This window comes from Parus major, chromosome 4A (assembly GCF_001522545.3).
Source record: "Parus major isolate Abel chromosome 4A, Parus_major1.1, whole genome shotgun sequence".
NCBI lineage: Eukaryota > Metazoa > Chordata > Aves > Passeriformes > Paridae > Parus > Parus major.
This window is the reverse complement of record NC_031772.1, coordinates 11544797-11562712: the sequence shown is the minus strand read 5'-3', so window position 1 is coordinate 11562712 and position 17916 is coordinate 11544797. Positions and strand designations below refer to the sequence as shown.

The following is a 17916-nucleotide window of genomic DNA, read 5'->3' as shown; positions in this document are numbered from 1 at the left end:
ATCATCCCGTGCCACTTCCCTGTACAAATTATTGTGTCCAGTATGAAAAATTGGTATTTTTGCAGGCTAGAGCACTCTTCATTGTTTTTCAGGATATTTTCACTTTCATTCTTTTGCTGCAAAGAAACAATGTCTCTAGAGACAGACTATTGCTTGCATGCTTTCTAATCTGCATTTAAATCAGAACCTGTGACATATACCTATGATTAATTTCACACATTGCTTCAGCTCTGAGGTAGAACCACTGTTTTCTCACAGCATTATGTGACAGATGTCACGTGCTCTGTGTGTCAGAAAACCTTTTGAGAGAGACAGCTCAGCTCTTCTAGAGCCCAGGACCACAGCCCTAATCACAGGAATACGACTGTGTTCCAAGACTCTCTTAACAGCCCCTGATTAAAGAAGCTGGCATTCAAGGGACAGAAGCAGCAAGGAGAGATCTTTTTGCTTGTTCGCCATTTCCTAAGCCTGTGACTACTTCACTTTTATGTGGGCTAGCATGGGCCACAGCCACCTGAGGGGGCCAAGGAAGCATTTGCATGGATGCTGAGGGTCCAAAGGAGGAAAGTGGAAGAGGTAGAGCTGGCTGGATAGAGTCAAAAGCAAGAGAGCCAAAGGCTTCTGAAGAGACATTCAAGTCTTGTGCTACACGTGTGCAAGAGTGTAAGACTCTTCTGGGGTTTTTTTTGCGTGTGTGTGTGTCTTGCATTCCCACACCATAAAGCTGCTACCTCTATCCTGATAGCTGCTGAGTTCCCAGTATCAGACACAGCTGAACATGGATTGTGCCTTAGTGTAGATTTGGTGGCTCTGCCTTGCCTTTGCACAGGCAAAAATACCAGCTCTGTATTTACAGCCATGGGAGGGTATAAAGGAAAGTCCCCCAACTGCAGCCAGTCACTGTTACCAGAGAGATTTACTACGAGTGACTTCCAATGCATAACAATCTTCTCCAGAGTTCTCTGCTTCTGGCTTGGTCCTCAATTAATTAAGGGCTTGACACTGTGAAACAAAGAATTTTTCCCACCAGCATTATATACAGGAAAGAGCAATTACAGGCTCAGGATTGAAATCACTAAATGCACTGGACATACACTGTTGAACACATTCCACTGAACTAAATTAGTAATTAATGGTATTTTCACCAAAAAGCTGAGCAAGTACAGTAATAATAGTAAGTCAAATGTATAACATGATGAGACATGGATTTCAAAAGAACAGGGATCAAAGTTGCCAAGGCCTCATGTATTTAGATAACTACCTCAACTCTTCTTTCCACTCAGTTGAGATCCCCCCAGCATTTACCACAGTTACACCCTGACCTTAGAAGCTGATCATTACTATCATCATGTCAGAGTTCCCTTCTGACATAACAGGTGTTTGGTTAGAAGTTCATCAAGTCAACTTTTATTTTTAACAGCTGGATTATCAACAGGCATTGAATATGTCCCTGTTTCCCTGTTCCCTTATGTGGGGTCCCTGCCCTGGGGCTCTGGTATTTGCTGACTAACGAGACTGCCTGTTGCCTGTTCCCAGAACAGACCCCAGCCACAGATCAGAGTTATTACTGGAAACAGAAGAGGCAACACCCTGCACCAGCAGAGTGATAACTGGTGGTTTTAGACAAAGGTTTTCAAGTATGTCGCTACAGGCAGAAAGGTTATCTGCACTGGCAGAGCCCTTGCCACAAGCAGTTTGTGCTTCCTACAAGATCTTTCCACAAAAATATAAGATTTTTTTCCTGCATTTGGGCATTTCCCTTTGCTGCTCTGGAGGTTCCTGCAATGTCTTTAGCAGAAACATGCCAGGCCTGCTTTCATCATTCCTATTTGAAGACAGCCCCAGAACAAGTCAGGCAGCTCTGGACTGGACCTGAGAGAATATAAGGAACACACAATTTTCTAGACAGCCACTAATATTCAAGTATGGAAGAAACATTTTTTATTATTGCATTCTGACTGCTTTATTGCAAAAGCATGTTATGAACAAAAAAGTTATGCAAAACTCATGGTGGATTTCACTTTTTCTTAACTGTTTTACTCTAAGCATGTATAATGGCCCCAAAATAATTTTTGTTGAAAAAACAAAGAGCCAGCATGGCATAGGTTTTAACATCCTTCTGCTTCTTAACAATAAAACAGACGATCATGACGTTTAATTTTTCCCTTTACTAGTTTAAAAATTTCCATTTTAACTCATACTTTTTATGCTGAGAGATACTTCAGAGAGTTTGATTGTGCGAGCAGTGAACAGAGACCTGGATTTTTTGTTGTTGGTTGGCTTCTGCATATACAGAATTTAATTATGGAAAATCAGAATGTTCTCCTTGCTAAACAGTCTCTACAGGTCCTCTAGTGAAATATCCTCAACCATGCAACCTAGTCCACCACCTGGTCCAAAGAATTTTCACTGGGGATTCACAAAATTACTGTCCCAATTATGGATCAACAGTACCCTTGGATGAGGTTAATAAATTGGGAAGTCTTAGTGCAGGCTCCAAGGGGACAAAATAAAAACAGGAGGGATTAAAGAATTTCATTGTTAGCAATTTGAGTAAATACACCAAGGGCAAAGGACACACAAAACCTGGACTATACTCTTAAAACTTGGAGATAGCAAAAGGAATCTAACAGGATAGTGTGCGGGATAGCAGGGATTACCACTGCTTGTGTTGCTGCTGCTTGAATCAAAGGCAAATGCTGTCTGCATTTTTATTGGAATAGCTGACCTGCCATGTATCTGATGGCATGAGTATGCCATAGGAAGACTGATATTGTTCCCAGTTTGGTTTATATTGCTCCAGAAACAGTTAAAGGAAAAAGATGTCACTCACCCCAAGTATATCTGAGAAGACCGTTTATCAGCCTAATTATAGTGATTTGAATTCATGCATCATGATACATCTATGTGGGTTTCCTGCAGATTACATTGGAAATGGAGCTTCTTGGAACAAGTCAGTGACAATCATTTTACCAGTGTTACACACAAACTGGTAGCTGAAGCAGATTTTTGCTATATCACTAAACATGAATTTCCCACAGGAATATATTGATCTGAATTAACAGCCTGGAAAAAAAAGAAGCTTCTAGCCCTGGTATGCTGAGTGGCATCACAATGTGATTGTGAGGTGTCAATGGCAACTCTAAGCTATTAGGGGAAAAGATGCTTTTTCCTGGATCTAGCCATAAGTGCTTAGGTGATTTGCAAATGGAGCCCTAAGGACTCCAGCAAGCAGCAAAACAGATCCTCTGAAGAAAGTCAGTTGCAAAGCGTCCAGCTCTTAAACAAAGAGATTTTTGTGACTTTTTAAGATCTTCTGAAATTTTTTTTCCCGGAACTCCCAAAGAGTTGAAGTTGTTAGGAAAGGAGCAAGTCACATAGGATGCACATGAAATATCTCTGTTCACTAGACTTCACTCCTAGAAGAACTGGAATTATAGGAAATAACCTCAAAACATGCCAACAAGGCTGTTCTGTGGCCCAAAGCACTAGGTTTTCTCCCCATGAGGTGCCAGCTCAGAGAGCTGCTGCCTCAGACAGAAGTCAGTGATGTGACTTTGATGTCACTGTGACTGGCAAGGACCTCCACTGCTGGAGGTGGGCTCTGCTCTGCTTGGAGAGGAAGGACAAAGCATGGTGGAGGAAATGACTGTAATGGAGAACAGCAAAATTAGATACTGTTGTGGAAAGCTTCATGTGCAAGCCAGGAAAGCACCCTGATGGGGGGTAGAGGGTACAGCTGGAATAAGGAATATGGCATCCTGTGCCACGCACAGGGCAGGGCTCTGTGCCTGCTCATGCCTCACAACCACTCTCATGTTAGGATTAGATATTAGCAAGAAGTTCTTTACTCAGAGGGTGGTGAAGCATTGGAAAAGGTTGCCCAGAGAGCAGTGGCTGCCTCTTCTCTGAAAATGTTCAAGGCCAGGTTGGATGTGGCCCTGACCAAACTGATCTAGTGGGTGGCATCCTGGCAGGGGGCTGGAATGAGATGATCTTTAAGGTGCCTTCCAACTCAAGCCATTCTGTGATTCTGTGTTCTCACAGATGCCATGGTGCATAGCAACTCATCTGCTGTGCCATCTGCTGAGCTGCCTGGTGCTCAAATTAGGACTGCGACTCCCCTTTCCTATGTGCAGCCTTTCAGATCATACACCCTCTTCAATGCAAACCTTCTTCTCCTGCTTGATCCGTTACATGATCCATGACTGGTAGAATGGGAGGTGTTTGGCAGCCTTCACATTGTCTCTCACCCCTCAGATCACTACCCTCACCTGGGGAGAAGAATTACATGCACTTGCCTGACCTCTACCTGCTGCCCCATCAAACAGGGTCATCATTTCAGAGATGGTGCAGGAATCCCCCATCCAGGAGCCATCATCTGCTTTTGCATTTTTCTAGGTCCCCAGCATGCCACTGGCCATGAGTCATGCAAATTTCATGCCAGGCAAAGCAAAAATGGTCTCATCATACATAGATTTAATCTCTCCAATAGAAAGTGAGACATTTCAGTGACAGTTTACTCTTTTTAAGAAATTACCAATTTTTCTACAACTCTGCTTTTATTTCTCACTGTAATTCTATCTGGCTGAAATATCTTTTTGTGGAAATTTTTGTGACTGAGATGTTATACAAAATGAACTGAAACTGTGCATATTCATATCCATTCATTGCCTCCAGTTTTCAATCAAAATCTGGTAAATGCTGCAGTTCCCATACCACATACCATCTCTCCCAGTGTCACTGGAGCTATCAGGAGCTCTGATAATAATGGCAGATCTGGGGGTTTCCACTGGGATGCAAAATCCTCCTACCTGCTTTTCTCTTCCTACTCTCTTGTTGCTGAGGACCATGGCTCTGTGCTTGATCTGAATTCAGCCAATTCATAGAAAACCTAAAGAGAAAGGCCTCGAGCTAACTTGACATTCAAGTTCAGTGTTTAAAGGCAACAAGACATCACCAGTCACAAGGTACTGTTGTTACTAGAAAGAAATATGTAGGAAAACAATTCAGATCATTTAAATGACCATAAATATGATCATAATGGGTTAGAATTTGTGACTACAGTTTTTAGTTTCTGGTTTCTCTCTAAGCTCCTGTTTCGCTAAAGAACATGAGGTGACATTTCTATTTTCAGAAAAAAGGGTTTTTTTCTGATGAGTCTCAGTACTTTGTACACGAAACCTTTTCAAAGAGGACAAAGAGGTTTTCCAAGCAGATTTGTGCAAACTCATAAAGGCAAATGAAAGCTTCAGATCTAACCCTCCAGTCCAACTGTGCACCTGCCTGATTCCAGCAGCTTATTAAAGCCTGTGCTTACTTGGCCTTTATGTTCTTTATGAGTGTACTTGACTCTGAAAAGAAGAAGTTTCATGCTAGATAGTATAGACTCTGTTGTGATGTAATACCATATTTTGTTGCTGCTGTTAGTGTGCAGGCTCATGTGCATTTTCTTATTATCCCAATAAGGAGCCATGAACATTGTGCACTATGAACTAAATCTAGAGTGATTCTGCCCAACCATGTTTCCACTCAAAATAGATACTCTGACTGCAGCAACCCCAGCTGGAAGTCGGAAGTGACCAGCTGCCCTACAACAAACTGATCTTAGGCTTTATGCCCATTAATAGTATAAGGTCTTACATCTGAGTGCTTTGCTCTTAATATTTTATTCATATGCATGAATAAAATCATTATTAAAATTTACAACAATATGCTCATACAGAGATCCCAGCTCCGTTTCCAAATCCAGTAAACTCAAAGAATAAGTCAAACTGAAACCTATCTCTGGGTGCACAGTGAGCACAACAGAATTAAGAGCCATTACTGCTGATGTCTTCACATAACCAAGATTGCTCAACTACAGGCAAATCATTCCTTAGACCTGTCACTGAGGTGCATCTCTATGACGACCCTTCTCCATCACTGTGTTCTGGAAAGGACTGCATGGCTACAGCTTCACACAAGCTCCCCTCGACTCTTCACCTCCCAAACTTATTTTGCCCATTCTCTAGTGGCAAATTTCACTACAGCATCTCTGACCCCACGACAAAGTATAAGTGCCACAGTGAGGGGAGTTTGTAGTGACTGAGAGCAGCAATGTAAATATGCTTAATCTTCATCCAGCTAACTACAGTTTATCTGAAAGCTGCCCATGTCTGCCAGGTTCTGCCTTGGCACAATTTCATCCACTTTAATGATCAAGCTGTTTGCCCCAGCCAAGAGCATAGGCAAACATCCCTGCAGCCCATATGGACTACTCTAATGTGTAAACTGCTTTAATTTATCAACCAGAAAAACAAGTTTACTTATATGTTTTAGAAGATCATTTCAAGGACCTAGACATATAATGAAAGGCAAAGAGGTCCCTTAGGAGGACAACATAACAGAACTGCAGAAAGCATAATTCATCCTTCATTCCACTTAGCAATGCTGCTGGTTGCTGGTTAAAACTGGGCAGTTTGCTGTGCATATGCAGTACAGCCCTGGAAAGGACAGGCTGTAGAACACTCTTCTCCCGGCTGCAGACTTCTGTGGAGAAAATGCCTGGTAAAATCTTATTCACTCTGATGAGAGATAAATCATAGTAATTGCACTTTAGAGTTTGAGAAAAATGCAGTCTCTGGCAAGGATAAAGGATCTAACGGTCCAAATGAGGGCTTGAACTCCACAGGGGATAAGAAAGCCTCTAACACCCTCTCCTTCAGTGTGAGGCTGAATACCAGCTATGGTAGAAAATAACCAGTTGTAGCAGCAAACTTGTGATGAAAGTAAATAAACAACCCTGATGGAACCTAAACTACTTGTTTGTTTTCTGACACAGAAAGTCAGACACACCCCAAGGTCTAAGGCACTAGGGGTTGGCTTGGGGCAGAAAATTAGGAAAGTATCTTATTAAAATTCCCTAGCACACAAAGAAATTAGAGGCCTCATATTATGTCACATGAATAATTTGTTTATAAGTAAACATATATATTTAAAGAGAAAATCTTCCAGATTAATTATAAATCTGCTAAATTAACTCACTGCTCAGTGCCATTCCACGTCCCACCTCCTTCCAGGGAAAGGTCTGGCAGCGTCCAGCTGCTCTGCTCTGCTGTGGGCTCAGAGATACTGATGATGCTCCCAGGAGCAGTGGTGCCAAGGGCAAGGCAGGGCCCATCAGGGCACTTTGCCTGCTCACAGCGGTGCTGGGAAGGATGAAGGATTTGGTGCTCAAGGAACACAGCCCTGAGCTTCCAGCATCAGCCATAATATCTTGGAAATAAAATCAGAGGCCTCCCTCTGCAAGTAAGGAGGCTGCTGGGCTCATTCCTGGGATAAGGGTGCTTCTGCCTCAGTTCACTTGGGTGGAGGGAGGGCTGGGCTATACTGTTCACCTAAGTGGTTTGCAGTGCCCCCCATTTACTGAATCACACCTTGGAGCTTGAACTAGAGCTCCTGGTGCCAAGGTACATCAGGAGCACATAAAGGCAGCAGAGGAGGATGAAATGGCCCTGCTCTTGTGCAGGATCACAAGCCAGGTTCACAAAGATGTTCAGGTAGCTGAAACTGCAGGCAGGTACCTGGGGCTACTCACAAAGAGCCTGAGCACATTTTTGTACATCTAGTCTTTGAGAACCTGCCAGACTACCCCAAAAAGGACAATGGACTCAAATTTCCTGAGGTTTTTTTTTTTCCTCAAAGCTTATTCCCTCTGACAGTGAATTTTCAGCAGTCCCTGTGTCTTTTGATACCTCCAAGTAACTGCTCAATTCACAGGAGTGTGAGGTGACACTGTTTTACTATGCAAATTTGATCTTGCAAAGAACAAAGCCAAAAGGCTTAGAAATCCCAAGGTGTCATTTTTTTATACTCTGACATGCTCAGAAATTCTGTTGCAATTTCCTTCTAAGTAGTCTAGGGATAAGGAGATTGAAGAAAATAATAGGAAGTAAATAAATAATTACAGATTTAATCTTTTTTCTTTTTTTCTTTTTTATCAACATGTCCCAAATGTCACTTTTGACCCGGCTTTCTATTTCTGGCATGGACTAAACTCCTTCTATTTACTTAGCAGCCTACACACCATTATAGTAACATAGCAACAGTAGTTTCAGTTGTGAATTTGAAAAAAAAAAAAGAAAAGAAAGCAAAAAAAAGAACATATGAACATATTAAAATTGTTGAAGCATTGCAGTCTAGTAACACTTCAATAAATGCTGCTTTTTTTTTTTTCTTTAAATACCAGAATTATTAAGCTTCCATTCTGCAAACCCAAAGGAGAGGGATGCACAGGGGAATCAGTGTCACCACCATGAAGCCTGCTCTTCCTATGCTGATCTGATTGTCCACTAACCTTTATGATGTTTCAGCTTGACTATTTATCAGGCTCAGAGCAGATGAAAGCATGAGTTTGGGGAGTATTCTGAAATAATTATGGGGTTTAGCTGGTGGTTTTGTACCACTTTTCAAAATTAGCTCACCATTATTTTATAATCTATAGCTCAAGGATGATGTGACAGTTATCTACCAAAAAGAAATATTTGAAAAAGTATGAAGTGAAACAGTAACAGGAGTAATGGGAGTAACAGTCCTCTTTTCAGTTGACAGTCCAAATCTCACTGTTTTACTGGGAAAGTTAACCAGTGAAAACCTGTAAAAGTAGCCCTGGAGTCAGGGGAGGGCCCAGTGAAAACATGTTGCAAACCTTTTTTCAGTGGGAACAAAGCACTTGAAAATAATAAATAACCTAATTCTCTGAGCTACTAGATTGCCTCTTACTTTTAAACCTAAGACCTCAGTGAAAATGCAATTATTTTCTTTGGATGGGTTCAAAATGTTGAACTTATTAAAAATAAAACTTCTTAAGCTTGCAAAGCTTCCACTATAAATATTAGTAAACAATACAGATGATATAGCTGGAACAGCAGTGAACACTTTGTGAAGAAGTGTATCCCTTCTGAAACTGTTTCTCCACTGCTACTGTAAACTCAGCTGGCATCTCTTCAGATGTTTCTTCTCCTCCCACAGTGATCTGATCAGCTCAATCACCTCAGAATGCCGGGGGCTTTTCTGTAGAACCGGCAACAGCCCCTGGAAGAGCAGCTTTACAGCAGTCACACAAAGCCGGCTTTCCCAGTGCTTAGAAACCCAGGACTCTGCAAAGTCAAAGTCAAAGTTCGTGGATTTACTGCTCAGTTTGTAAAGTATGCAAGTAAAACATACTTCATGCTTGTTCTGAACTATTGGCTTCTCCTTGACATGACCAGTTTGTGTCAGCTTGAAAAAATGACTCCACAACTGCAAAATCCTTGAACTTCTACAAACAGTTTGCAAGTCTGGTATGTAAAAACAGATTGTTCACAAACTACATGCTCTGCTGACATTACAACAGTTGCAAAGTTAGAAAGGGTCCCGTTATGGCCATTATTCTGTCCAACAGAAATATGAATACATAACCCATGGTCTCAAGACTTGAGAGTCACAGGATGAGTATTTATCACTAACAGGCCTCACATAAAGTATTGTCTTTTTAAAAAAACATTGTCAAAAATGAGCCAAAAGCTTTCATATGACAATCTAAGTTCAGTTTAAATTAACACTTTCATTTAAGTAATTTCAAATTCATACTAATAACAACATTGTACTGCCTTTCTGTAAAATGCTGTATGAAAAGGAATCCTGGATAACTGAAATGTGAAACTGTTCATGGCTTTTGTGGAGAGCTACAATGCTGTTTTGACTGCAGGGGTCAGGTGGGGTTTTTGGCATCAGGAGGGAAGGGAATAACAAAATCTCTAAGAAATCTCTTTTCTCATTCTAACAATTACAAAGCTATGAATGAATTAGCCTCAAAAAGGGAGTATTTTTCTGGCACAAAGACTAGGCATCAGTTTTGGTTTATTTTGAATACTAAGCTGCAGCAGATTTTAAAACTGAGTTTTGCATGGCTATGTGTGTGTTGGCTTGTTTGTTTGTTTATTTTCCTGATGCAACACAAACTGAAACAAGTCAAGGATATTATTGTAAACCAGAAAAAAATTTAGAAGTTAAAGTATTTAATTTGATTTAACAATTAAATGAGAGAGCAAAAAATGTATTTTCTTTGAATGGATATAATGATTTGACATGCAAATTTTATTTCAAAACCAGCATTTTTTCATTGTCTTATCACATTACTTATTCATTTCTAAATCAAACAAAAATCAAACAAAAAAACCCAAATAAAATGACTGTTTTTCTAATGAGTAACATTTTAGGAATAAACTTGTTCCTTTCCCTAAAAACCTGTCAAATTTTTATAACAAATATTCATAGAATTTTAATGCATCATTGTTAGGAGTAATGTGTTTATCCATATTTCCATAGATTCCATGTTACAACAAAGACTTCACTGAAGTATGACTTGCAATGCATTTTCTTCTGAGCCATGTTTGACCGCATCACTCATTTAATTACCACTCGAGTTAACATTTCCTTCTCTTTTTCAAACTAGCATGTTTTTAAGGATCTATTTTTGAATTCAAAGACATGATAACTTGCGTGTTTCAGTTTTAAACAGAAACCAATAGCTGGACATTCCTGTACACTGCAAATACGCAGTCAAAGATTAACCTGGGGCTTCAGGACTATTACGGCTCCACCCAAATAAAGAGTTCAAGAGAAATTATTCTGATACACAGGTTGCCAAGAACAGCAGTATTTTTTAGAAATTATTTCTTTCTTAGAAGTCAACCTATCTCATTAAACATTGCAATTAAACTATCAAAACATTGTTAAAATGGAAGAAAATAGTCTAGAATAAACAACATTTAACCTACCAAAATAAGGTCTGATTTGCACATAGTTAATTACAAATGTTTAATTCCAGTGATGAAAACTCCTCCCTAACATAGTCTGCTATTATTTTACTAGTGAGATCAGTTTGTACAGGATTTCATAGAGAAGGGAACATGTAGACTGTCACACAGGAGCTTCTGTTTGAAAGCTTTTATTTTCTCAAAATTCAGTTATTTTTTAATATACAAACCAAATCGATATAACATACACTGAATTTTAAAATGAAGTAACAACAACAAATAACAGGCATAAACCTTACAATTGGAAAGAGCTAAAAGGCTCTGACAACTTTCTGCACCCCATGTGACTCCTATTTCCACCCAGCCTATGAATCACAGTTACAAAACCTGCACAAATTGGTTAAATAAACTCAGGGAGCTTGAGATATTTATTCTAGGAAAGTATGAAAGGTGGTCAGAATTCTCTGTTCAAAAGGGACAGGACTGAAAAGGTGAGGCTTTGTAAGAAGCATTTGGAAATAAAAGACTTAATGATAAAAATTAAATTTTGGTTTCTTCTTGTTAGTATTTTTCAGAAACTTCCCCCAAACCCCAAACCAGCAGAAGTACTTAACCTTACAGAGCACTTGGGGATTTCTTTCAGGGGAGGGTGGTGGTGTCCTCTGGTGAGAGCAGCCCAACGCTGGATCAGAGAGCAGATGCTCTCCATCCCACCTGCCCTTTGCAGTGCTCTGCAACTCCTGTTCCTATTACTTGAGCAAACTCTTCCATAATTCTACTTTACTTTTTCTTCTTAGTAACTTCCTGTTTGTTCTCCTGATAAATGCCAGAACTTCAGCTAAAAATGGAGAAGTAGCCTAGATTCTCTTATCTTCTAAACCCCCAGCCTTGGTGTGCTGCGGTTGGGTCCTGGCAGATCCCCTAACGGTCAGAGATGTTGGGCTGGGCTCTGCTGTGTCCTCCTGGCAGCACTTACTGCCCCACACACAGACATAGCAGCAACGAACACTGCTCCACCAGCTTTTGCCATAGGGTACATTAATTTATACCTCTATTTGTCTTCTCAGACCAGACACTCCCAAGAAGTATGGTAGGAAGAACAAGGCTACATTTTCTAATATGGGGTCCATTTGGGACTCTAGTTCTAGAGATGCTGACAAGGAATTTTGATTTTTAACAATGTTTGAAGAAATGAGTCACTGAAGTAAAGTGGGAAACTTGCCCTTTTTTGAGCAAGTGGTCTTCCCTCATCAATTTTATAGTACTGAAGATTAAAAATAGCTCTTCAGCTGGGGTACAGCTGCAGTGTTGACTTAAATGGAACTGCAGTAACTCACAACAGGCAAGTATCTGTATATGGCCCTTTACTACTGCAAACCACTTAACACTTACAGCCAGTAAACACTGGAGCTACCACTGCTGTTCCACACACAATGGGACAAACAATTAGCTGTGTGTTAAAAATCCCATCTCCTTCTTGTCAGCACATGAACAATGTGTCCTCTCAATATAGCACTGGTCTCTTATTTCATTAGACATTCTCTGGGCCTTCTTCTATGTTGTTTTTCCTTTCATCATGATTTTTTGCACTGGCTCTCTTAAGTCCTTTGTTTTCAAGGCCATTAAACCTTTCCTTTCTTCCACCTCCTCCAATAAATAAGTAGCAAATAATAACAGTCAGCGATCAGATATATTTCCACATGAAAAGTATCAAGGAGACAGCTACTCAATGCTGACATTACAGAATTGGGATGGATGTATTCAGCATCAATATAAGGAACTGTGAAACCCATCAGATTTGAAGTATATTCCCCCAATTCACCTAATTTCCTACAGAGGCTGGTATTCATTGATCTGCTAACATCACCAGCAAAAAATCTTCAGTGCATTTTCCTCCTGAGGGGCTGGATGTCAAGCTATGACTGATACTTAATATTTTTGGTCTAGAGCAGGATGGACTTTACCTCCATCACTACTATTTAGTTTTTGTTAGCAGCTTCTTCCTCTCTGTCTCCTGCCCCATACTTAGCTTCTCCCCAGCTTTGGCTGTTCCCTGGCACCCCTCAGGCCCATGTAGACCTGGTTGATGAGAAAAGCTGAAGCCAAGTGGGGAAATGAAAGCAGCACAGCTTTTGGGTCACACTTAGAGGACAAAGAACTGCAACACACACCAGATACTCTCCTGGGAGACTCCTTGCACAACTGCCTCTATAGATAGGCTGACATGGTGGTTTCATGGTTCAAGTATCAGATAGAGAGAAAAGCATTGTCGATGCTGTTAAATCACTATTAGAGTATTTGCCTGCTGTAGCAAAGCTCCTGTGCTTTCTAATGAATTCTTTGTGTTTAGCACTAAATTCTGTTTTTTCAGAAAGTTAACACATGGGTAATTAATCTCATGTTCGTTTCCTGCACATGCAAGATAGCAGCCTTTGTTAGGGAATGATAAGACACTTCTAAGAATAGTGCTACTAAGAGCATTGGCTTTGTAAGACATTACAGGAAAAATATAGACTCTTAACACCTGCTTTTCACTTTTAAAGTTTTGAAAATAATGTTCTGCTTACCTAGAGGCAAATTCTGACTTGCTTATGCATAGAAAACCTAATTGCTTTCATCACAGAACAAATATAAATGAAGGTATACTTTGGTCTTTAGGCTCTAGTCTTGGAAAGATTAATTTTTAAAATTTTATAAACACTGCAAATATTCCCAGTGGCTTCATCAGGACTATTGCAGTTCCCAGTCTCACAACCTGAATTCATTGCTTTGTCTGATCTTTTAACCACATATTCCACTGAAATTTAATGGATTTTCTTAGTGACATATGTAATACATGAAGGATTAAGAATTTATCTGTGTGTAAAACACGGGACCTTCAGGTCAGACCTTACAAAGGCCGGATGCTGAACTCAGGAAAATGTAAACTGGAAGACTACCCCATGAGAGTAAATGAGGCTGTGCAGTGCACAAGAGGTCCAATGAGCAGCAGGCCAAGCTGGCACTTGGAGCTCCTTGGAAGCATCGGCTTAGACCATGGGCTTTTCCAGTTGAAAACAAAGGGTGGTGTTGAACTCGGGGATTTATGTATGTTGTCAGTTCAGAATCAGAGCCAACACTATTCTCCTGTAAGCGGTTGACACTTGACACCTACTGAAGTCAGTTAAACAGTCATTGTTTTAAAGCTCTGTTGTTTTTAAGCAGTCACTGTGGTTCAGCCTGAGCTACCTGCTACCCCAGTGCAAAATGCACGAGCTGCCATGCTGGTGAAACTCTACGAAAACTAGGGGAAAAGTAGTTTACAGCAGGTGAGAGACAATTTCCATTTGGTTTGCAGCATCCACTATGTAACCAGTCATATGAGAAAAAACATTAAGCATTGCTGTACTTGCAGCAGATTTCTTTCTGCTTTATTAAGGACAAAGGACTACCTTATCCTCCTAACCAGAAAACAAAGCTTAATCTGGAGAGATCTGGCTAATCTAGTGGTTGATATTTGGAGAATAACATAGACCAAATTTCCCCTGCTTTTGTAGCGCAAAATCTGAGCCGAGCAGTCTTCAAGCAGCCTTGTGAGCTGATCAGAGCCCCTGTTGTGACTATTATCTTGACTTTATAATGGGGGCTTTGAGATCCCGGCTTTATCACATTCTGTTTTCTCTACTTTGCCCTTTATATGAATATTGAGTCATCAAAAGTAGCTTCAGTGACAGAGTTACTAATGATACCAGCTGGGTGAATCAGAGGCTCTTACACTGTGCCTGCCATACAGTGCCTATTAGTACACTCGTTACAAAATATAGCAAAAATGAGATGCCCATAGTTTATTTGCAGCTCCTGTGAGACACATCATAGTGGTTATTTTAGAATTGGAAAATGCTAACTGAATAAACCAAATATTCAGCCACTTCACTGCAATACTGTGGTCTACAGGAAGAAACTCTAGATTAGAATAAATTAAAAATAATTCCATCATCAGTAAATTATTTCTTCTGCTAGTTTTTAGCCAAAGAAAAAATACACTACCAAATTATATCCACCATATTCTTCCACAAGACAGTTATGCCTCATATTATGAGGAAAAGCTAACATCAGCACTCCAGAGAAAATGCTGATAAACAGAAGTGAATATGACAAATGATGTAAGCTGTGTATATGGCTTGGAGCGCTAGAGACACGGCCAGTGGCAACCTTCGAGTATGGTGCAGAGCTCTAGGGGAAGTCAGGTTAGAAGGCCATGACTCAAACGGCTAATACCAATTCCAAAAGTGTCACAGCAGAACATAACAACATGCCATCACAAATGAGAATGCAAAATGGCCCACGAGGAGCTTACGTTTTTAATGCTGTCACAAGCAAGTGCTTATGGGTTATTTATTCCTACACGGAGTGCTTTCCTTGCACCCCTGCAATGATACAGTTTCCTGTGTTTGCAACACACATCATTTTTTTTCCCCCCCTCTTAATTCAGACAAACAGGCAAGCCGATAGAGGATGAAACAAGGGGCCCATAGTGCAGTTGCAGATCTCCACGCGGGGCTCGCTTCTTCTCCCCAGCCCCCTTCACCTTTCAGCTATCAGGAACTTTACAGCATAGCATCTTCTACCACCTCTTTATCACAGACCAAAAAAGCTTTCTGAAGCTTTTTGCTAACAACTGCATCTGGCATTGGTAAATAAAACTATTTTATATGTTGTCTGTAGCAATTGTCATAGAAATTACAGAGCATCTTAACAAAGCCAAGCCTCAGAATTTAAATTTTTAGAATTTTGGCTATTTGGGTTCCCCCCACCTTTCTTTTTAGGATGTTCTTGTCCGTCCCTGGAAAAGTGACATCTGCAATTCTATTACAACAATTCTGTTAGTTACGGCAACGTTAACTGAAACCGAAATGTGGTTTTTAACCTAAAATATGTTGCATAACAGCTGAAGTACTATAATCTTACAAGCCGAGAAAGGTTAATTCCAGAGGGCACAAGAATGTCGTTGGAAGCTAAAATACTCCATAAGCGCATGGACTTGGAAGTCGTTTTGTTTTGGTCCAAGGCGAAGCCGAAGCGGGCGAGAGATCTCAAAGGAAGAGTAAGACAGCGAGCGCACGCCAAAATACCTTTATCAAGAAAAAGATATCAGCAAAGCGTCTGCACTTACGTATCTCTTGAGTTTCTTCTCGGGGGGTGATTTGATAAGCCATCCGGTGCAAACCACGTCCCCCGAGCTCATCTTCCCCCCAGGCGCGGGGTGGCGGAGCGGGAGCCAGGGTGCGGGCTGCCTGTGCGTGTGTGCTTGTTACGTGCGCGTGTGTGTGCGGGTGTGTGTCCGTCCGTGCGTGTGTATGCGCTGGTGTGTGCTGGGATGCGTGTGCGTGTGCCTGTGCGTGCCGTGTCCGCCCGTGTGTACGCCGGTGTGTGCGAGGCTGGTGTTTTGTTCCCAGCCAGTTGGCACCCGCAGCAATCGGCTTCCTTCAGCTGCGCTCTGCTGCGGCTCCAGCCCGCGGAAGAAGTCATGACATTGATCACTGACACGGCCAGCCCTCCCTCCGCCGCCAGCACAATGCAACACACCGAGCACGTGATGGGCGGCCGGGGCTCGCCGCCGCCGGCAATGACACCCCCGCCAGCGACACCCCCGGCAGCGGGCGGCTCCCGCGCACGGCCGCACATCGCTCCGGATAGCCCGGCCCTGCACCTCGGGGATGCTGGCTGTCCCTGCCCGGCGGAGGGGGGTGGGCGAGCCCGCGGGTGAGTCGTGTGAGCGCCGGAGGCAGCGGTGACCGCGGAGGTCCCCGTGAAGTACCGTGGAGACTCGGCACGAGAAGGGTTCTGGCCGGAGCGGGAGGCAAAACCAGCGCCGGTGGGGTCAGTCCCCACTGAAACCTCCACTACAGCTTCTAACATCTAACAAAATGGATTAGTCAGTGGATTTTGCAGTTTTTTCAGTAGCATTTAGCCTCCTGTATGAATTTAATAGGAATAAACTTGATTTTTCTCCTTACATACTCACAGATATTTTAGAAACATACTTTTTCAGAAAGTGACTACAAGGGGGCTGCCACTCCACTGTCACAACTGAAAAATACACCCTTAGAGTGCCTAATATTGCTGATATACTTGCAGTTTGTGCCTCTTGCCAGAGTGGGAAACTCTTACCTTTCCAAGGACAGGGCAGTCTGTGTTCATTTTTCAGAAGACTTTTAAACTCTGACTTACTTAAATTGGACACAATGGTTCTTCACTGATTTCACAAGTCTGTTATTTCAGAGGAATCTCATGTGTCCCTGGCCAGGCACAGCACTTGCTGTGCAGTCTGGCTCTGCAAGGTGTGATCAGCACTAGAAGGCCCATGAGAGAGTTTAATGTGTTCACAGAATTTTTCAGGTCTCTGCAGGGGCTCTTTGCCAGGGCGGGCAGTGTCACTTCTGGATTCTCACAAACTAGAAACGTGATAGTGTTTTTCAAGTTTTTAAGCAAAAATGTGATTGAAGCATGTATTTATTATAACTAATATAGCATGTACTGTAAATGGCATAACTGTATAAATGTAGGCCCTATGTAAATTCATATAAAAATATAAATAAATCTGTACAAACTCATAGATTCCTGTTGCTAGTGCTTCACACTATCACTGGTCTCAAAAGAATCGTAGAATAAATGAAAACCATCATGAATAAAGTATGAACATATTTCAAATGTGCTCTGACATTTTTAGATATGTTTTTATTTGAAAGTGGGTCTCATGCAGTCTTGCAGTATTATTTAATTCCCAACCTTCTATTCTACTACCACCTTCACTCAGCTCCATTTATCCATTATCCACAGTGATGTTTTAATAGCACATGTTCACATGTTTAATAGCAGGTTTGTGAACAAGGCTTTGTAACACTTCTTCTTGGAGAGATATATAGCCAGCCATGGAACTTATTAAGGGAAGGAACTTACTTTTCTTCCCTATGTAACTTGCCTGTGTCACCCTGACAGATACAGTTGCCTTAAACAAAAAGCCTTAAAATGTCCAAATGTCAAAATAAAATGTGTTGGGATACACTTCATTTGTTATCCCTGCACTGTCTTAACAATATCAATTTTTTACTGGATCATCCTTCAGACAGATGGCTTCCCTTGTGCAGCTGCATAA

At 41.4% G+C, this 17916-nt stretch overlaps 1 protein-coding gene across 8 annotated transcripts in view; it reads right to left on the bottom strand.

Annotated features, from left to right (window-relative positions):
* Positions 1-16348, bottom strand: part of GAB3 (GRB2 associated binding protein 3) — an 87621-nt gene extending 71273 nt beyond the window's left edge. For 6 of the 8 annotated variants that reach the window (XR_004497307.1, XR_004497308.1, XR_004497309.1 and 3 more), the window contains exons 1-2: positions 15934-16348; positions 9034-9140 (exon numbers count right to left, since the gene is read on the bottom strand). Coding sequence is in view for 4 of the 8 variants with exons in the window: in XM_033514139.1 (XP_033370030.1) it covers positions 9034-9140; positions 15934-15976 (150 nt within the window). In the remaining 4 variants the exon portion in view is untranslated. The remainder of the gene's footprint in view (positions 1-9033; positions 9141-15933) is intronic. The other 2 variants (XR_004497310.1, XM_015626335.3) reach the window with 1 other exon arrangement.
* Between the last annotated feature and the right edge of the window lie 1568 nt (positions 16349-17916).